This window comes from Syngnathus scovelli, chromosome 4, assembly GCF_024217435.2.
Source record: "Syngnathus scovelli strain Florida chromosome 4, RoL_Ssco_1.2, whole genome shotgun sequence".
Taxonomy (NCBI): domain Eukaryota; kingdom Metazoa; phylum Chordata; class Actinopteri; order Syngnathiformes; family Syngnathidae; genus Syngnathus; species Syngnathus scovelli.
The window spans coordinates 742,304-760,927 of NC_090850.1; the positions used below are offsets into that span (position 1 = coordinate 742,304).

General features: G+C 40.2%; 1 protein-coding gene across 2 annotated transcripts in view; it reads left to right on the forward strand.

Moving 5' to 3' along the window:
- Nucleotides 1-4,987: 4,987 nt before the first annotated feature.
- Nucleotides 4,988-18,624, forward strand: part of LOC125966911 (mitochondrial carrier homolog 2) — a 90,858-nt gene continuing 77,221 nt past the window's right edge. For both annotated transcript variants that reach the window (XM_049717495.1, XM_049717496.1), the window contains exons 1-2: nt 4,988-5,142; nt 13,875-13,959. In XM_049717495.1, coding sequence (XP_049573452.1) covers nt 5,056-5,142; nt 13,875-13,959 — 172 coding nt within the window. In that variant the 5' untranslated portion in view covers nt 4,988-5,055. The remainder of the gene's footprint in view (nt 5,143-13,874; nt 13,960-18,624) is intronic.

Below are 18,624 nucleotides of genomic sequence, written 5' to 3' on the forward strand. Positions count from 1 at the left end.
AAGCAGTTCTCGTTAATGACTTCATCACGGAACATAATCTAAACGTTTTTGGTCTTTGCGAGACCTGGTTAAAACCTAATGAACTGCTGCCGCTTAACGAGGCATCGCCTCCAAATTTTGTGAGCTCGCATGTGGCGCGTCCTCGAAAAAAGGGTGGGGGTGTCGCCCTCATCTCAAATTCCGAGCTTAGATTTAGGCCTCGTTCAATTACTGTATTTAAAACATTTGAAGTTCTCACTGTCCGATCCACCGCTTTATTGTAATTTTATCTTGCTGTTATTTACCGTCCACCCGGGGCTTACTCTGGCTTCCTGGATGAATTTTCAGAATTCGTTGCTGATCTAGTGACAAATGCGGATAGTATAATAATCATGGGCGATTTCAATATCCACATGAATTTACCGTCAGAGCCACTTACTTCGACGTTTCAGACTTTAACTGATACGTTTGGTTTTACGCAAGCCGTAAAGGCAGCAACGCATAAGAATGGAAATACCTTAGATCTGGTATTATCCCGAGGACTTGCAACCTCCAATATAACAGTACTGCCATACACTACTGTTTTGTCTGATCATTACTTAATAAAATTTGAAATTTTAGTTATTTGTCAAAGACAAGAGAGCAATCAGAATTATAGCAGCCGTAATATTACATGACTGCAACTGCGCTATCTGAATTACTGTTGCCAGCAACTGCCATATTTCCCGCATATATCGGCTCTATTGATAATCTTACAAATGAATTCAATGCGACATTGTTAAATGTCTACGTCTGAAAACTCGCCGTAGATTGCCTACTCTGTGGTTCACAGATGAAACACGTACGCTTAAGCAATTATGTAGAAAGCATGAACGCAGATGGCGTTTAACCTGTCATGCTGTCATGTGTCGTCCGGATCATTTCCTGTTTTATTGTGTGATTTCCTCTCGTTCCAGTCAGTGTGTCCTTCCCCTGTGCGTCCGGTCACGTGATCCCCTGATTCCAAGTGTGTGCACCTGCGTCAATGACCAACTGTCTTCACCTGTGTTCCCCTCCTGTGTCCATATAACCCGCGTCTTTCCCCGTATCCAGTGCCAGTGCGTCTTGCCTTGCTGAGAACACTAGCGATCACGAAACCCTTGAGTCCACGTAGAAAGCCTTGTTTGAACGTCTTTGCTCACCGATGTTAACTTGGTTACATCGCTATCTTGTTTTTGTATTTCCCTCGGTTCGAGGCGCTTTGATTTCTCCTTTTTCTCCCTCGGTTCGAGGTGCCTTAGTTTTTCCCTCCTCGTGAGGCGTTTTTTGTTCCACCATCAGTGGAGACAATAAACACTTTGTTGAACTTTGGAATCTCTGCATTCGAGTCCTCTCCCTGCTCTGCGCCTGACATAACCAAACTTGAGGTTTTCCATCAGGCATGGCAGGACAGCCTCCTGAAATATAAAGATGCGCTTATCTTAGCAAAAACTCTTTATTTTTCGCAAGACATTAATCTCAATAAAAACAATCCTAAATACAAATTTCTTGGGGTTATAATAGATGACAGGCTGAGTTGGAAGCCACACATCAAAAACGTAAAGTCTAAAATTTCAAGAAGTATGGCAATCATATACAAAGCAAAAGAATTACTGGATTATCATTCACTTCGTACACTTTATTGTTCTCTTGTCTTGCCCTATTTGCATTACTGTGCTGAGGTTTGGGGGAATACTTATAAAACTTCACTACAGCCACTTATCATTCTGCAGAAAAGAGCAATAAGGACTATTCATAAAGTCAACTACTTGGAACACACAAATCCACTTTTCATACAATCCAAACTATTGAAATTCACTGACATAGTATCTTACCAAACAGCAATCATCATGTATAGGGCAAAAGCAAAACAACTACCAGAAAATATCCAAAACTTATTTAGGAATCGGGAGGGAGGTTATAAGTTAAGGGGGAATCACAACTTCAAAATCTTAAACATAAGAACAACCTTAAAAAGTTTCTGCATCACTATAACTGGGGTCAAACTATGGAACAATCTAAGTGAGGAACTCAAGCAAAGTCCAAATATCCACCAGTTTAAAAGAATGTACAAAAATATGTTGTTTAGCGGGTACAAAGGCTAAAAGTGCCAAAGGGCTACACACAAGTTAAAATGAAACAGAAAAATAAGTGTGAAAGTGTATCTACTTGTGTTCTGTTGTAGAATTACAATATATGTTGAATCATTGGTTTAATGGATAAAGTGAGAAAGGGGTAGGAATCTAAAAAGCTATGCTTCTTCCTACTCCTTTTCGAGCATTCTTTATTGATTTATTTACTTATGTATTATTATTATTATTATTTATTTATGTATTTTTTTCTGTTTGTTGGTTTATATTTTGTTTGTTTGTTGTATGGACTTATATGTGGCACTTTAGAGTGTGATTTGTTTTGTTTTTTCTTTTTTGTTTTGGATGTTCGAAATAAAGATATCAATCAATCAATCAATCAATCAATCAATCAATCAATCAATCAATCAATCAATCAATCAATCAATCAATCATACCTATTTGATACAGTGGCAAAGCTAACACTACGCCAGCCGACCCCCGATAGCTCCTTTCACTTAGCTGACGAGTTCATGACACTTTTTGCTCGAAAGATTGAATCCATTAGGGATGAGATCAAGAATACCATTCCAATCGCTCAGTCGAGACCACCGATTACCGGCGCTGATGATCATGCAATAACCCTCTCAAATTTTAAAAGCGTGTTCCTTGAAAGGCTTACACAATTGGTTCGTGCAGCTAAACAAACAACATGTTTACTCGACCCGCTTCCAGCCAAACTACTTAAGGAATTATTTCAAATTATAGGACCGTCCGTCTTAAATATAATCAATCTGTCTGTCTCCTCTGGGATAGTGCCAACAGCCTTTAAAACCGCTATTATTAAACCGTTACTTAAGCGACCAAATCTTGACCCGGACTGTCTCAGTAATTATAGGCCAGTTTCAAACCTCCCGTTCGTAGCAAAACTTCTTGAAAATGTAGTAGCGCAGCAGCTTATTGATTACATGGTCGCCAATAATCGATGTGAATGTTTTCAGTCTAGTTTTAGAGCTAATCATTCCACTGAGAAAGCACTTGCTAAAGTGACTAATGATCTCCTCATAGCTATGGATTCAAACACTTCATCGGTATTGTTACTACTCGATCTTAGTGTTGCCTTCGACACTGTAGACTTGGATATTTTAACCGGGCGTCTTAAAAGTTGTGTTGGTATTTCAGGGTCAGCACTAGGCAGACAGGACGCACCGAGTGGTCCATGGCGATACGTCCTCTAAGCTCTATAATGTTATGTGTGGTGTCCCACAGGGGTCGGTACTTGGACCGATTCTATTTAATATTTATATGATTCCGCTCGGGGACATAATACGTAAATATAATATTGGTTTTTAATGTTACGCGGATGACACCCAATTATATATGCTGTTATCGATGACAGATCCGCGGGACTCTTGTAATCTTGAGGCGTGCCTTGCGGAGATCAAGCAATGGATGTCTCTCAACTTCCTTCGTCTTAACCCAGATAAAACTGAGATGTTGATAATTGGTCCAACTCGTTATCAACACTTATTTAATGAAACCACTATAACTATAGATACCCGTACTATCACTCAGAGCGATACTGTAACTAATCTCAGGGTAATATCTGACCAAACGCTCTCCTTTCAAAAGCACATTAAGAATATAGCCTGAATTGTGTTTTTTCACCTTCGTAATATTGCTAAGATTTGTCCGATCCTCTTGACCGGTGATGCGGAAACTATTATACATGCGTTCGTCACGTCGCGCCTGAACTACTGTAATGCATTATTCTCTGGTCTTCCCAAGTCCAGCATCAAAAGTCTACAGTTAGTACAAAATGCTGCTGCGAGGCTGCTCTCACGGACAAGAACATTTGATCACATTACCCCAATATTAGCCAACTTACATTGGCTCCCGGTCCATTTAAGATGTGACTTCAAGGTTCTTCTATTAACTTATAAATCACTGCATGGCTTAGTGCCTTCATATCTCGTCGACCTAGTTGTTCCTTATGTTCCGTCTCGTAACCTTCGTTCGCAAAACGCTAGTCTTTTGACACCGAGGGCCAAGAAAATGTGTGCAGGGTCTAGAGCATATTCTATTCGGGCTCCAGAGCTTTGGAATGCCCTACCAATGGATATTAGCACTGCTACCTCACTAGAAACATTTAAGACACGTTTAAAGACACATTTCTATGATATGGCCTTTAATTAACCTGTAGTGGCCGATTCGGCTGGAGTTTGTTTTCGCTCCCTCTCCCCACCCCCCCTCCCCAGCTGGGGAGGTGGTTAGGTGGCACCAAAGCTGACAGCGGATTCTCGTGGACCAATTCAGGATGAGGGAACTGCAGCTCACCCTCCTCGAAGACACTGCCAGGACATTCGAGGGCACCTCCGGCAGCTCTTCGCTTTGACTTGGACATTCACTCTTTCATTTATTTTCATAATATGTATTATTTGTGCCCTCTCTGCATCCATTGCAGCCTGGTGATCCTGAAAGGGGGATCCTTCCATCTGTGGTCCCTTCTCAAGGTTTCTCATTTTCCCCTGGTAGTTTTTTTTTTTAGTTTTTCCTTGCCGTTTTGGGAGCTTACGATCAGGGGATGCTTTGAGAATAATTATCAATTTTTGTCTATGTGAAGCCTTTTGAGACTGCTTGTGATAATTGCTATATCTCTACTGCACCGAGATCCGCACACACACAGAAGAGAAGTTTGATTAAGGGCTATGCAAATCAACTTCACGTGATTTGAGTTGAGAATGTTTTGTTCGATTTCCAATTTGTACATAATCTGACACGTTTCACTTATTGATTATTGATTGATAACTGAAAATGGAAGGAACGAATGAGAGTCATGAATGGCGTGTGTCACGCGTTTTATTTTCTTTGTAGCCTGACATGGCGGAATTCAACACTAGATGGCGGTACGTACGATAAGAGTAATGTGTTCGAGTTCTCCGTAAAGAAAGTGCAAAGAATATCTTCCGGTGAAGCTGTGGTACTAAAAATGGCGGACACGTGCGGCCAAGTAATATTGGGATCCGGGCTTACTGTCCTATCTCATCCTTTGATGTACATAAAAGTGTTGGTTCAGGTAAAACGATTGCATTTGATTCGGATGATGGCTGCTGTGGCGTTGTCTTTTATATGCTAAATAATATTTATTAGCGCGAATGTTTAAACTATAATAAACTGACTTTATTAGCTTAGAGAACTGCTTACACATGGAAATAGTGTATTTTAATTACACTCTTCTTTTCCATTTAGGTGACCAATAGAATATATTAATGTTTACGACATGATTAAAGCATATTTAATACAACACCACCGCAATTGTTGATGCCTGACCTCCACGACTAATCTTAACAGTTCGTGAACTGTCCCCTTGACCTTCTCTTATCCTGCGATTGCGAAATCAGGTTGAAGCGGCGTATGTTAACCGGTTTTAGTTTGAATATGCAATATGGAACTGCAATGCACGTCCTGCTGATACGCTGAATTTTATGTCGTGAGCAGTTGTAAACACGATTGTTATTGTTGGTCACCAGCTCGGGATTACGGGAAACGAAATCGTTATTCTTCCATTGATATGGGTCAAAAGATTAGCAATAAATGGCCGTAGAACCATTCGACGTTTATGTATGTGAACGCATTCTTTAATTTACTTTTTAGCAGGATCACCCTGCTTCTTTAGAGAAGTTAGAAATCAAACGGATTTGGACAAGTATGGAATTGAGGAAATTTTGTTTTGTGCCGTTTCTGTCGTATTTCAGAACATAAATTTAGTGTGAACATCCCACAAATTAACACTGACATGTTGCGTAATATTTCTCACACATAGGGTTGCCACCTGGGTCTGACAAAAATAATGTAAATTTTGACCAGCCAGTTTTGTAAGCAACAGCACCCTTCGCACATCAAACCCAAGATAAAAATCACCCTTCTACGCTGCAATTGTATAGCTCTATTTAGTAAAAATGACACTTACTAGTTATTTGTTTATTTGCTTTATTTAATAGCAGGCCTTTATTATTTAGGTTCATTTTCAACAGTGTTTTGTTGTGGGCACCTGGGGGCAGTATTGAGGGAAAAGGGGGAATAAATAATTATGTTCTGTTTGCTTATGTGGAAGAAAAACAGGTTATGTTATTATTCACAGTCTGTAATAATAACCAAATGTAACAATGTAAAGTGTAATGTCAAACTTATGTGATTGTTTAGAGTGTGGCGAGTGCTTTGCTTGTGCTTTCCTGTGCCTCTGCTGCTTGCTGCTTTTGGCTGGGTTCGATTTTGATGTTTTTTAGACTTGGCGTGATCATCTAATGCAGGGGTCTCAAACTCAATTTACCTGGGGGCCGCTGGAGGTAGAGTCTGGGTGAGGCTGGGCCGCATCAAATCGTAATCCACAAAAGTAATCCATAAAAAAGGTCAACTGATCCAATCTTCTCAATTTGAACAAATTAACAGTCAGAACATGCAGAACATGAAGAACAGGAACAGTTCTTCAGAACTTAGGCTTCATTTCTACTTCCTCCTACTCCTTGCTGCCAGAGACTTGGCAACGCTTCCTCTCACACAGCTGAGCCACATTTGGCTTGAGGGAGGAGGCAACTGAGACCCTCAGTATGGCTTTAAGATGCTCATCTTTAATTCTGGACCTGTACTTTGACTTATTGAAGTTCATTGTGGAGAAGAGCTTTTCACACAGATAGGTGCTGCCAAAAAGGCACATGGTCCGCTTGAACATCCTGGAAAGCTCAGGGAAGCTGGGGGGCAGTTCTCTCAAAAATTGTCCAAGCTCCACTGTTCTTCCACTCCCCTGAACTTGGCTTTGAGTTTAGTATTGCACTGCAGGTCAATTCCCTCCATCTGCAGAACAGGGGGGGCATCCTCAACATCAAAGGAGAAGGGGTCAGCAAAAATGTTAAAAGTGGCTCTGTGTGTCTTGAAGTCTGCAAACCTGTGATCAAATTCTTCTTGTAGCTTCCCAATGGTATCAGCATACTTCTCACCACTGAATGCTGTGCCAGAATCCATGAGTGTCTTGCAAGCTGGGAAATGGCAGAGGTTTTTCTGAGAAAGGTGGGCATTCCATAACACAAGTTTCTTGGAGAATGCTCTGACATTGTCATATGCAGCACTGACAAGCTGGCCCTGGCCTTGTAACTTCTTATTCAGTACATTCAACTCCTGTGTGATGTCAACAAGAAAAGCTAAGTCCATCAGCCATTTAGGATCACTTAGCATAGGAACAGGCATCCCATCCTTCTCGATGAAGGCTTTCACCTCTTCTCTCAACTCAAAAAACCTCTTCAAGACTTTCCCCCTGCTGAGCCAACGTACCTCGGTGAAGTAGAGCACGTCCTCATATTCCGACTCTATTTCTGCCAAAAAGTCGCGGAACTGTCGGTGCTTTAAAGCCCTGGATCTGATATGGTTGATCATTTTCACGACGTCAGACATCACCTTGTCAAACCCCAGGATTTTGCTGCAAAGGGCCTGCTGATGGATAATGCAGTGCAGAGCAATGGCATCCTCCACACCCTCCTCTTCTAGTTTTCTTTGAACAAGTGCTACAAGTCCGTTTTTTCTCCCCGTCATTGATGGCGCTCCGTCGGTAGTTATTCCGGCCAGACGTTTCCATTGTAAGCCGGCATCCTCAATGGAATCACACAGCTGTCGAAATATCTCCTGACCGGTGGTCTGGCCATGCATTGGAATCACTGAGAGCAACTCCTCCGTAACTTCAAAAATGTTGTCAACACCACGGAGATATATTGCAAGCTGCGCCGTGTCAGTGACGTCTGTGCTCTCATCAAGAGCCAGCGAGTATGAGTGGTAATGTTTAGCTTTCTCACGCAGTTGATGGTAAATGTTACCCAACAAATCAGAAATACGCTCTGCCACTGTGTTGGCGGAAATACTGATATTACCAAACAGCTCCTTTTTTTCCGGGCAGACAATACTTGCAGCCTGGATCATGCACTGTTTTACAAACTCGCCGTCTTTGAAGGGCTTTCCAGCTTTTGCTATCATTTCACTCACAACATAGCTAGCTTTCACAGCCGCTTCGTTCTCTTTGCTTGTTTTTTTGAAAAAAACTTGTTGCCTCAGTAGAGATGATTTAAGTTTGGCGACCCGATCCTCTCGCTCATCTCCCAGGTATTTTGCATACTCCTCAGCATGTTTAGTTGAGTAATGACGTCTGATGTTAAACTCTTTGTTAACAGCAACTTTACCCATGCATATTAGACAGGTTGCGACGTTCCTGTGCTCAACAAAAAAATATTCCGCCTCCCACTTCTCCTGAAATTGCCTGTGCTCATCCGCAACTTTTCTCTTCACGGCAGGTTTTGAAACAGACATGACGGGGGCAGACAATGTACAGCACTAGGTGACAGTGACAAGATATTTCCCTCCACTCGCTCATTCAAACATGTCAAAGTGCTAATTCGCCAATTAGCCAATTGCTAATTCGCCCAGTTGTCACGAGCCTGAGCTACGGGAGCCCATACGTGTCAAAAAAAGTAAAACGGCCAGATGCATGTGCGAAAAGAAATTCGCGGGCCGCACTAACACACAGCTTAGATGTCACGCAGGGGGCCGCAAAATATTGTCCCGAGGGCCGCAATTGGCATGCGGGCCATGAGTTTGAGACCCCTGATCTAATGCGATCTTACCTTAATATTTGAAGATAATTTTTGCTGGGCACAGGGAGCAGCTAGAATAAAATGGATCGTCTGGGCATGGTCTTAGCCACATAGTGTATTTCTCCTATTCTAAACAGTCATCTTTAGAATATGCTACATCATTTTTCTAGAGCTAATAAAGCTGTGCACAAGTTTATGGACATAGGCGCGCTACAATTAAACTGAAATACACATTTTGCACAACGTATACAAAAATCTGGGACATCTCAGTGTCCTGGATTTTTTTTTTTTTTCTGGGACAGACCATGAAAGGTGGCAACACTACTCACAAATGTACAGGCTGAGCTCGCCTCAAAAACTTGGACTCATAGCTTCCCTGTATGACGTTAAAAAGGAAGTTCCCAACCCAACAACATCCAATTCTCCTTTCACAATTAGTTGGATTTACACTTTTACTAAATAATACGGCTCTGTAACTACAGAAACAGAAAACAACAATTTACTGCTCTTTGTGCTAAAAAGGTATTATCCCCCAATCCCATCGTCCATCTTGTAAGGAACTCTCCAGTACGCACCATACGTGTATTACAATTATAGATTTAATGTCCTATGAATCAATTATATAACATTTTAATCGTATCAGTTTTACCCAGCGCTAATTAAGTGTAAATATCTAGGTTAATTTAGAGCTCTTTAAATGACTTTGACAATACTGGCGTGAATTGTCAATTGTGTCATTTACAATCTAATATAGTAGAATGTATTTTTTAAATACAATTACGATCTAATATATTTTCAAAATGAAGTGTAAATGATCCAAAATATTCACTGTTGTTTAACAAATTGCTTACACGTTACATACCAAGAATCAATTAAAAAAAAAAAAAATAAATAACTGTCATGTTTCTCAGCCTTGTGTGCTGCTGACTCCGGAAGTACATGCGGCGCTGATGTCAGACTCGTCAGTTGTGGTTCCAATTATTCCACTGGCCTACATAACTATATATAAACTATATATCAAATAACTATGACATAAATAAGAAGTTCATCGGTCCGATTCACTCCAAATCATTAAATCCATTGAAATCTTCGTCCTCTGTGTAAACAACGCCACTGCTGACTTCAGAAGTAAATGCGGCGCTGACATCAGACTCGTCAGTTGCGGTTTCAATTATTCCACAGGCCTATATAACTAAATATAAACTATTTACCAAATAACTATAACATAAACAGCAATTTTATCAAACCATCCGTGTCACTCCAAACCATTAAATCCATCAAAATCTTCGTCCTTTGTGTTGCTTATAAACAACGCCGCTGCTGACTCCAGAAATACGTCGGGGTCATTGTCAGTTACGGTTCCAATTATTCCACAGGCCTATATAACTATGGATACATAAACTATATATCAAACAACTATAACATAAACAACAAGTTTATCGAACCATCCGTGTCACTCCAAATCATTAAATCCATCGAAATCGTTGTCCTCTGTGTCTAATAAACCAGTGGTCCCCGACCTTTTTTGCGCCACGGACCGGTTACGTGTCAGAAATATTTTCACGAACCGGCCTTTATATAAATAAATAATGCATTTATATAATTAAATAATACACTTATAATAAATATATAACTACGATGAAATAAAATGATACGACTGGCATAAAAACAAGTATAAATGACATAAAAATAAAACTCACCATTACGTTGAATTAGTGGGAGCACTCAGCTTGTTTCTCAGAAACAAGCCGGTCCCATCTAGGTGTAATCGGAGACAATGACACCCGAAGTGGTTAAGGTTTCTCTTTAAATGTAGGATGCTTGGTCTCCATGTGCTGAAGCAGTTTTGAAGGCTTCATTGCCTCGTTAGCTAGCCTGTCGCCACATATTATGCAGAGTGAGCTTGGCGCGTCAGAGTCACCTGTGGCGATAAATCCATATTTTAAGTAGGACTCCAGAAATGTTCTTTTAAATGCAGCTTTCCTTTTCTTAGAAGTCGTTGCCTCTTCTTCTTCCGTCTCCTCATTGGGCTTTTTTCCCTTTCCGAAGAAGCTTTCCAAACATATCTGTTTCTTGCTCATTTTTGTTTGCTTCACGGGCTCGACTGATGTGACATGTCACGTGACCAAGACGAGCGTCTTGACCTGAATCGACGGATGTAATTGGGAGAGAATCGCCAATTTTTAAATATTTTTCAAAATAAATTCTTACTCAATTTTGCTAGCTTTGCGGACACAACTGGGGAAACATGTCACGTGACCGGGACGAGTGTTTTGACCTGAATTAATTGATCGTCGATTAAAAAAAAAAAAAACTTTTTTTTTTCTTCCTATGCGGCTTGGCGGCCCGGTACTAAGTGACCCAGTGGTTGGGGGCCACTGTTAACTGTATAAACAACTCTGCTGACTCCGGAAGTCAGTGGATGGTGGAAGTCGGTGGATGTCAGACCCATCGTCAGTTGCAGTTCCAATTATTTTGCAGGCTTAGAGCACCCTCATGCGGTTTAAAGTGAAAATACCATGCGAAGTGAAAACTACTGGTAAGTAGTGTTAATGATCAAGTAATAGTCTTAATAATTTCACATATAAATCGCTCCAGATTATAAATCGCACCCCCTGGCCAAACTGTGAAAAAAACTGCGATTTATAGTCCAGAAAAAATTGTAAATTGGATGGAAACCTGGCTCGTGTTTGCATCAACTACCATGATTTCAAAAAAAATATCATAGCCTACAGTTCTGGTCCAGGGGAGCTTCTGTGTCTCTGAGCACAGTGCTGTGTGTGTGAGCGGGAGGGACTGCAGCATTTGCAAGGGCTATGCCTATTCTCCCCCATGCACAGCCTATAATTCTCAGACTCGTGGAAAAATAAAACACAACTTATAACATTGGGGCTAATAACGCTATGTAAAGCTACCTCCTGATAGCTTTCAACTGCAGTCCTTCAAGTTAACTGCAATTTAGTGAACCGTCAGTCAGCTGTAGCTGCCAGTTCCAGACGGTTTTATGCCATTCGTTTTTTCAAACTGATCAATAACTGATCACTTAATTGTTTACTCGTAACATATACTACCGTAATTCGGACTAAAAGTCGCTCCGGAATATAGGTCGCATTAGCCATAAAATGCACAATAACGTGAAAAAAACATATATAAGTCGCTCCGGAGTATAAGTCGCATTTTGGGGGGAAATGTATTCGCAAAATCCAACACCAAGAACAGACATGAACGAGCAACAACAGGCTAAACAATAGGTATGCTAACGTGACATAAACACAAACGAAGAGCTGAGAACGGGCCTGACGTAACATTCAGAGTTATTAAAAAAAAAAACTATTACATAAATGACACATTTATAAAACCATCTGTGTCACTCCAATTTATTAAATCCATCGATCGTCCTTTGTCAACAATGGGTGCGCACTGCTGACGGCGCTTGCACTTCTAAATATTCCACAGGCCCATAGAATGATATATAAATTATATATCAAATAACTATTATATAAGCAATAATATTATCAAACCATCTGTGCACTCTAAATCATTAAATCCATTGATCAAATTCCTCGTCCTTTGTCAACAACGCCGCGCGTGCGCCCTGACGTCAGCCTCGTCGTTATTCCACAGATTTAGTATATAACTATATTGTAGCGTTAACAAAGTACAAGGAAAGACGTGGGTTTGGTAAACGGCTCTTTATTTAACAAAACAAATTTCCAGGCGTGTGGCGGCGTGGACTTCCAGCCACGGAGGTTGAAGAGAGATCCATAGAATAGGACCGGGTGTGCGTAAAAGCCATGACCGAGCCCCATCCACCGTCCCCGGACAGCCACCCGGCCGAGCGCGGGCCCCCGACTTCTATCCACGGAGGTGAAAAAGAGCTCCGTAGAGTAGGACCGAGCGTGCGTAAAAGCCATAAAAGTTTTTCAAACCTTCTGTGTCAATCCAAATCCTTAAATCCTTCAAACTCTTCGTCCTCCGTGTCACTTAGAAACAAAGCCGCTAATGATGCCGGTAGTACGTGGGGCCCTTCCTCATCTTCGTCATCCTGTGATCAATCTTTGTCCTTTTTGTAAACAACCGCCGCGCCACGCCGCACCGCGCTGCTGACGTCACTTGAAATTCAAATTACAGTAATCCCTTGCTACATCGCGGTTCGTTTATCGCGGTTTCACTTTATTTATTTTTTTTTAATTTTTTTTAAAAAATTCACATATAAGTCGCTCCTCATTATAAGTCGCCCCCACCACCTAAACTATGAAAAAAAAAAAAACGTGACTTATAGTCCGAAAATTACGGTAAATGTAAATGTATGACCATAGGACTTCAGAATCAGATATCAGAATGTTAGACTGACCTTTCTCCCAGGTCTGTTGTTGAGTACGTATTCCAAACATTTTGGTTTGGGGTTCTTCAGTAAGGCAACCAGCAACAGCATGTTCCACTGCACCATGTACACGGGGCTGCCAGCGGACATGCCTGACTTTAAATCGACTCAACACAAATATCGCCAGTGACGATTAATTACAGGGATGAGAATTTTCCGCGGATCCGCGGATTTCCGGTTTTTTTTTCCCGTCGAAAGTATTTTCGTGAATCGTGTAAATCCGTTGACAAAATTATTTTTTTTATATATGGGGGGAGCGGCTGGCCAGCTGGCCGGGCAACGTTAGCCTCAGCGACTCGCGAGCATTCCCCCGCCCGACGGCATACATATATATATATATATATATATGTGTATATATATATATATATATATATATATATGTGTATATATATATATATATATGTGTATATATATATATATATATATATATGTGTATATATATATATATATATATATATATATATATATATATATATATATATATATATACATGTATGTGTGTATATATATATATATATATATATATATATATATATATATATACATGTATGTGTATATATATATGTATATATATATATATATATGTATATATATATATATATATATATATGTATGTGTGTGTGTATATGTATATGTGTATATGTATATATATATATATATATATGTGTATACGTATATATCCCCCCGCTACTTTTCCGTGCTTTTTCCTATTTGCCATTCTCATCCCTGTAATTAAAAAATAGCAAATGTCAGCCCATTATATATTTGTATAATATTTATTATTGTTTGTAGGTTGGACATGAGCCACTCCCTCCCACCCTCGGCAGGAACCTATTGGGGAGACAGGTCTACCAGTTACCAGGACTGTTTGCTTATGGTAAGTCTCACTCTGAAAAGCCTTTTACATACACCCGCAAAGATAATTGGGGCTTATTATCTGAAGGTTCAAATATGGCTATATGCTTATGAAATAATATTCATGTCATGGTATACCAGCTCAATTGTGTAGACCACCAAAATTGGTCAATGTATAGCTTGAAACTATTTTTATTTATTTTTATAATATTTTTTTGCGCAACCTGCAACTAGGGTTGTCACGATACCAGAATTTCAGTCGTCGGTACTAATACCTGTGATTTTCCACAATTCTCTATACTAATTCGTTACCACTGTACTAAACAACAAAACAACAGAATCCACTTACTTTTAAAATCACTAATCCATCTGCTATAGCCAAGAAGGCTTGCGTACACACCATCAACATGTGCCCAAATGTAATTTTGCACATTTGAGCCTTTGTCTGAGCACTTTGTCTGTGTTTGACTTTAAATACGTTTGGTAACCGTATTGCCCCAGCTGACTCATGCCGAAATGACGGCACGTAGGCATATTCAGGTTAACGTATTTATAATGTAACGTGGCACAACAGTGATAGTAAACAGACGAATATATAATTGTTCCGGATGCATCCGCCTCGAATGCAAAGTATTTCCACGCACAACTCTTTAAGCGCCCTGGCTTCTCAACAAGCCGGCGTGTTGGACTATTACTCCCACTTGCTGAAGCCATTGTTATGAAAGACCAAAAGTTTTCTTCTTCAGCGCTGCTGACTGCTGCTCCGTGCTGCTTGTATGCGTATACTGCCCCCTTCAGTTCCGGGAAGAATTAACACAGCTCGCTGAGTGAAAAGTTAAATATTCGGTCCAGATGGTACCACCAAAAACAGGTATCGATGTATTTTTTGCGTGTTGGTACCAAATTGGTACTGGAAGAAATGGTTCTTGGTCTTGTGTTTCTGCACGGACATTTGTTTTGGCTGGCACTTCGGGGAATGCTTTTCACGCAACAAATTATCAATATCCATTAATGTATTCTTTAAATCTGTGCTTTTCAATGAATGGCCCATAACCATGCCGAAGTGGCCCAGTCCAGGTTGCCTGAGTTGAATTGCATTCAAGAGATGCTGAGGGTATTTCAGTTTGCAAGATTTCATGAATTACTGCAAATGCAACACTCGTATAGCCTACCAACTTTAGCCTCGTTTCTGTTAACTTTTTTTTTTTTTTTGCTAGTTTTTGCTGTTCAGCCTGTGAGTGCGGTGGAGTGAGAAATGTGGCTAAATAAATGTCTGTGACAAATATCGTCGTATATGGAAATTTACAGTTTCCACCAACGATATCTACCCTGATCCACGACCCTGCTTCACTCTGCTCGGTTCCAGACCCAAAAACAGTGCGTCTCCACATCCACTGCCTCAACCCAGGAGCCCCTCCTAACCTCTCTAGTGATGTCACGTTACAGCGACCATTGCAAGCGTGCATGGCACGCACACACAAACAAAAAATAACACTTTTTGTAGAACCACAAAGGGTGTGTACACTCTGACAATGTTGTAGTTTTTTATTAGTCTGTTGTAGTCTATTGTTTGGTGATCATGGTTTTGCTGTCATAATACGATTTCTACAGATGAGCCTCGATTTTATGCAGACTTTGGGGTCCAGGATTTGGAAATCGCATTTACCCCGAAAGTGCGTAATTTAGAAAGTCTTGAAAGTGTAATAAAATCAAGGCCTTACATAAGAGTGTAAGGGGAAATAAGAGGTTCAGGCTTCTCAGGAGGTTCAGGTTCTCTCTCTCTCTCTCTCTCTCTCTCTCTCTCTCTCTCTCTCTCTCGCCCTCTCGCCCTCTCGCCCTCTCGCCCTCTCGCTCTCTCGCTCTCTCGCTCTCTCGCTCTCTCGCTCTCTCTCTCTCTCTCTCTCTCTCTCTCTGACTCTATTTACTATATAGCAAGTTCACAACGTCTTTCGTTGTAATATAACTAATTGAAAAGGGGTGGATGAAAAAAGGTTGGGAAACACTGTTCTATAGGAGTCAACGTAAAAGGAAATGCGTATCTCAAAAGTCAAATTTTTTGTCCTATTATTCTGTGTAAAACACACAGAAAATCAAGACAACAGTTTTATTTTCTCATTTTCAAACCTTTTGAACAAAATATAAATGTCACTTTATTCTTGACCTCCTAACTTTGCTTGGGGAGGGAGGAACCTGTTCTAATTTTCTACACAGAAGTCGAAAATTGTATGCTCTCTATATACCTCTGTATGGTCTCCCAGAAAGACGCATTCGAATCAGCATCGCACACAATTCATATCAAAATCGCGGGCCACGCTAACATTTAACTTTCATATTAAGGCAAGGCCCACAAACTACTGCCCGCAGGCCGTGCGTTTGAGACCCCTGGTGTAAATGCACATGCTTCTTGATAGTCTCAGAGGTCCATTTAAAGGGCAGATCTGGTCCCGTCCCAATTTCAACCAAGGGTTTACATTGCCAGACACACAGTCTGCATATCTACAGCATTACCTATAGTACCACCATAACCAAGAAGAGGAAGACACAAAGAATCAGAAAATTTACACAGGATAATATTTGATGTGACTATAGCAATGACAAGTTAACTGAGTTGTACAGATTATGACTATTTTGTTTGAATACAACAGTAACAATTGAATCAATGTCAAGAGTTGGAGTTCTTTCATATTTATGCAGTAGTACCGTAATTTCCGGACTATCAGCCGCGACTTTTTTCCAAAATTTTTAACCCTGCGGCTTATAGTCAGGTGCGGCTTATATAAGATTTCTTTCGTGATTTTTGTGATGACTTGATCACTTTTATACACTCGTAAAAAGGCTGTGGACCACTGTTGTGCGGTATCTTGAAGAAAAAACAACAACAAAAATACTATTTTGAAACACTACTATGGCTGCTGCTCATTCTGGCTGTGTTGCTTGTGACTATTATGAGCTTTAGTAGGAATGCACGCTAGGTGACCTGCGTCAAAGGGCTCTAAACCCTTTCTCTTACTCTGCCATGTGACTCAGAGATTACACAAAGCAGTGCACACTTCCGTGTTGCTGCGGTACTACTGCTGCGTCACAGGCAATGTTTAGAAAGATATGTTAAAGTATGTTATTAAAACTTTTAAAAGGCTTTCTGTGTACTGTCTTTCTTTGTAAAAAACCTGTGTGCACGTGCGGTTTATAGTCCGATGCGGCTTATGTAAGAAAAAAAACTAAATTATCCCCGAATTTAAGCTGGTGCGGTTTATAGTCCGGTGCGGCTTATAGTCCGGAAATTACAGTATATACATTTGTCTAATCCATTTCCGTAGTCGTGACGGTGATTTGGATCATTGATGATTTTTAATTTCCAATTGAATTCTCTCATATCTCGCAGCCAAGTCCGTTCTTGCAATTTGTTTAACATTTTTGTTGTGACTTAATAGAATGAAGTTAAGCTTGACAAACCTTAATTTGCATACTTCTCCAGCTCTTCCGTCGCTTTGATCAGCACTGGTTTGGTACTTTCTTGGGATGAGCCATTCGGCTTTATGTAGATTTTGCAATTTGCTGTCCAAGAGCTTTGTATTTTTTCCTTCTTTTTCAGTTGGTGAGGTCTCCATGTAAAGGTTGCATTTTGTTTGTTGAGATTTTCGTTAATGTAGACATTTGATCCTCTTAGATTCTCTAGATCAGGGTTGGTGAACCAGTCAAGAGACAAAGAGACAAATTTTTTACTGTGTTGCCGCAAAGAGTGCGCGCACGCACGCACGCACGCACGCACGCACGCACGCACGCAGACACACACACACACACACACACACACACACACACACACACACACACACACACACACACACACACACACACACACACACACACACACACACACACACTCGCAGTCAACCACCTTGGTCCTCAACATATTCAATTTTCAACGCAAAATGTCAGGAAGTTGTTGTTCCGGTTATTAGTGGTGTCAGATACGTGATTAATCCCTTTTAATGTCATAAAAAATTTTAATCACGTGATTAAGGCTCATTTTGACCTAATAAAATTAGTTTTCTTTTCACGTACTGTTGCTGCAGAAAAACTACAATACATCGCCAGATTTTGCGAGACTGGAAATAAACATCAAGCACACCACATTGGTGACATGTCTTGGCTTATTTTTGAGGGATTTCATCAATTTTTAGAAAGTTCAAAATAAACTTTGATAAATGGTTTGTTGCACTATTGGTTGAGTCTTTGTTTACATGTATGCATGTTATTGTTATTTTTTATAATGCCCAAATTTTCAATTCTTAGAATGGACTGTTGAGGGTCTGTTTGTGTGACTTTTTATAAATTGAATCCAATTCAATAAAAAATGTCTGCATAGAAAATCAATTCTCTCCATGATAAGGTTATAAAAATTTCCTAAAAACATGACTCAGGAAAAAAAAAAATGAGGGGATTTTTTTCCAACAAATAAAAATAAAATGCGTGATTAAATGAGTTAATAAAAAAATGCGATTACCGTATTTTTTGGACTATAAGTCGCGTTTTTTTTTTTTTTCATAGTTTAGGTGGGGGGGCAACTTATACTCGAGAGCGACTTATATGTGAAATAATTCACAAATTTTCAAAATTCAAAAACCCGCGATGTAGTGAAACCGCGATAAACGAACCGTGATGTAGCCAGGGATTACTGCAATCTGAA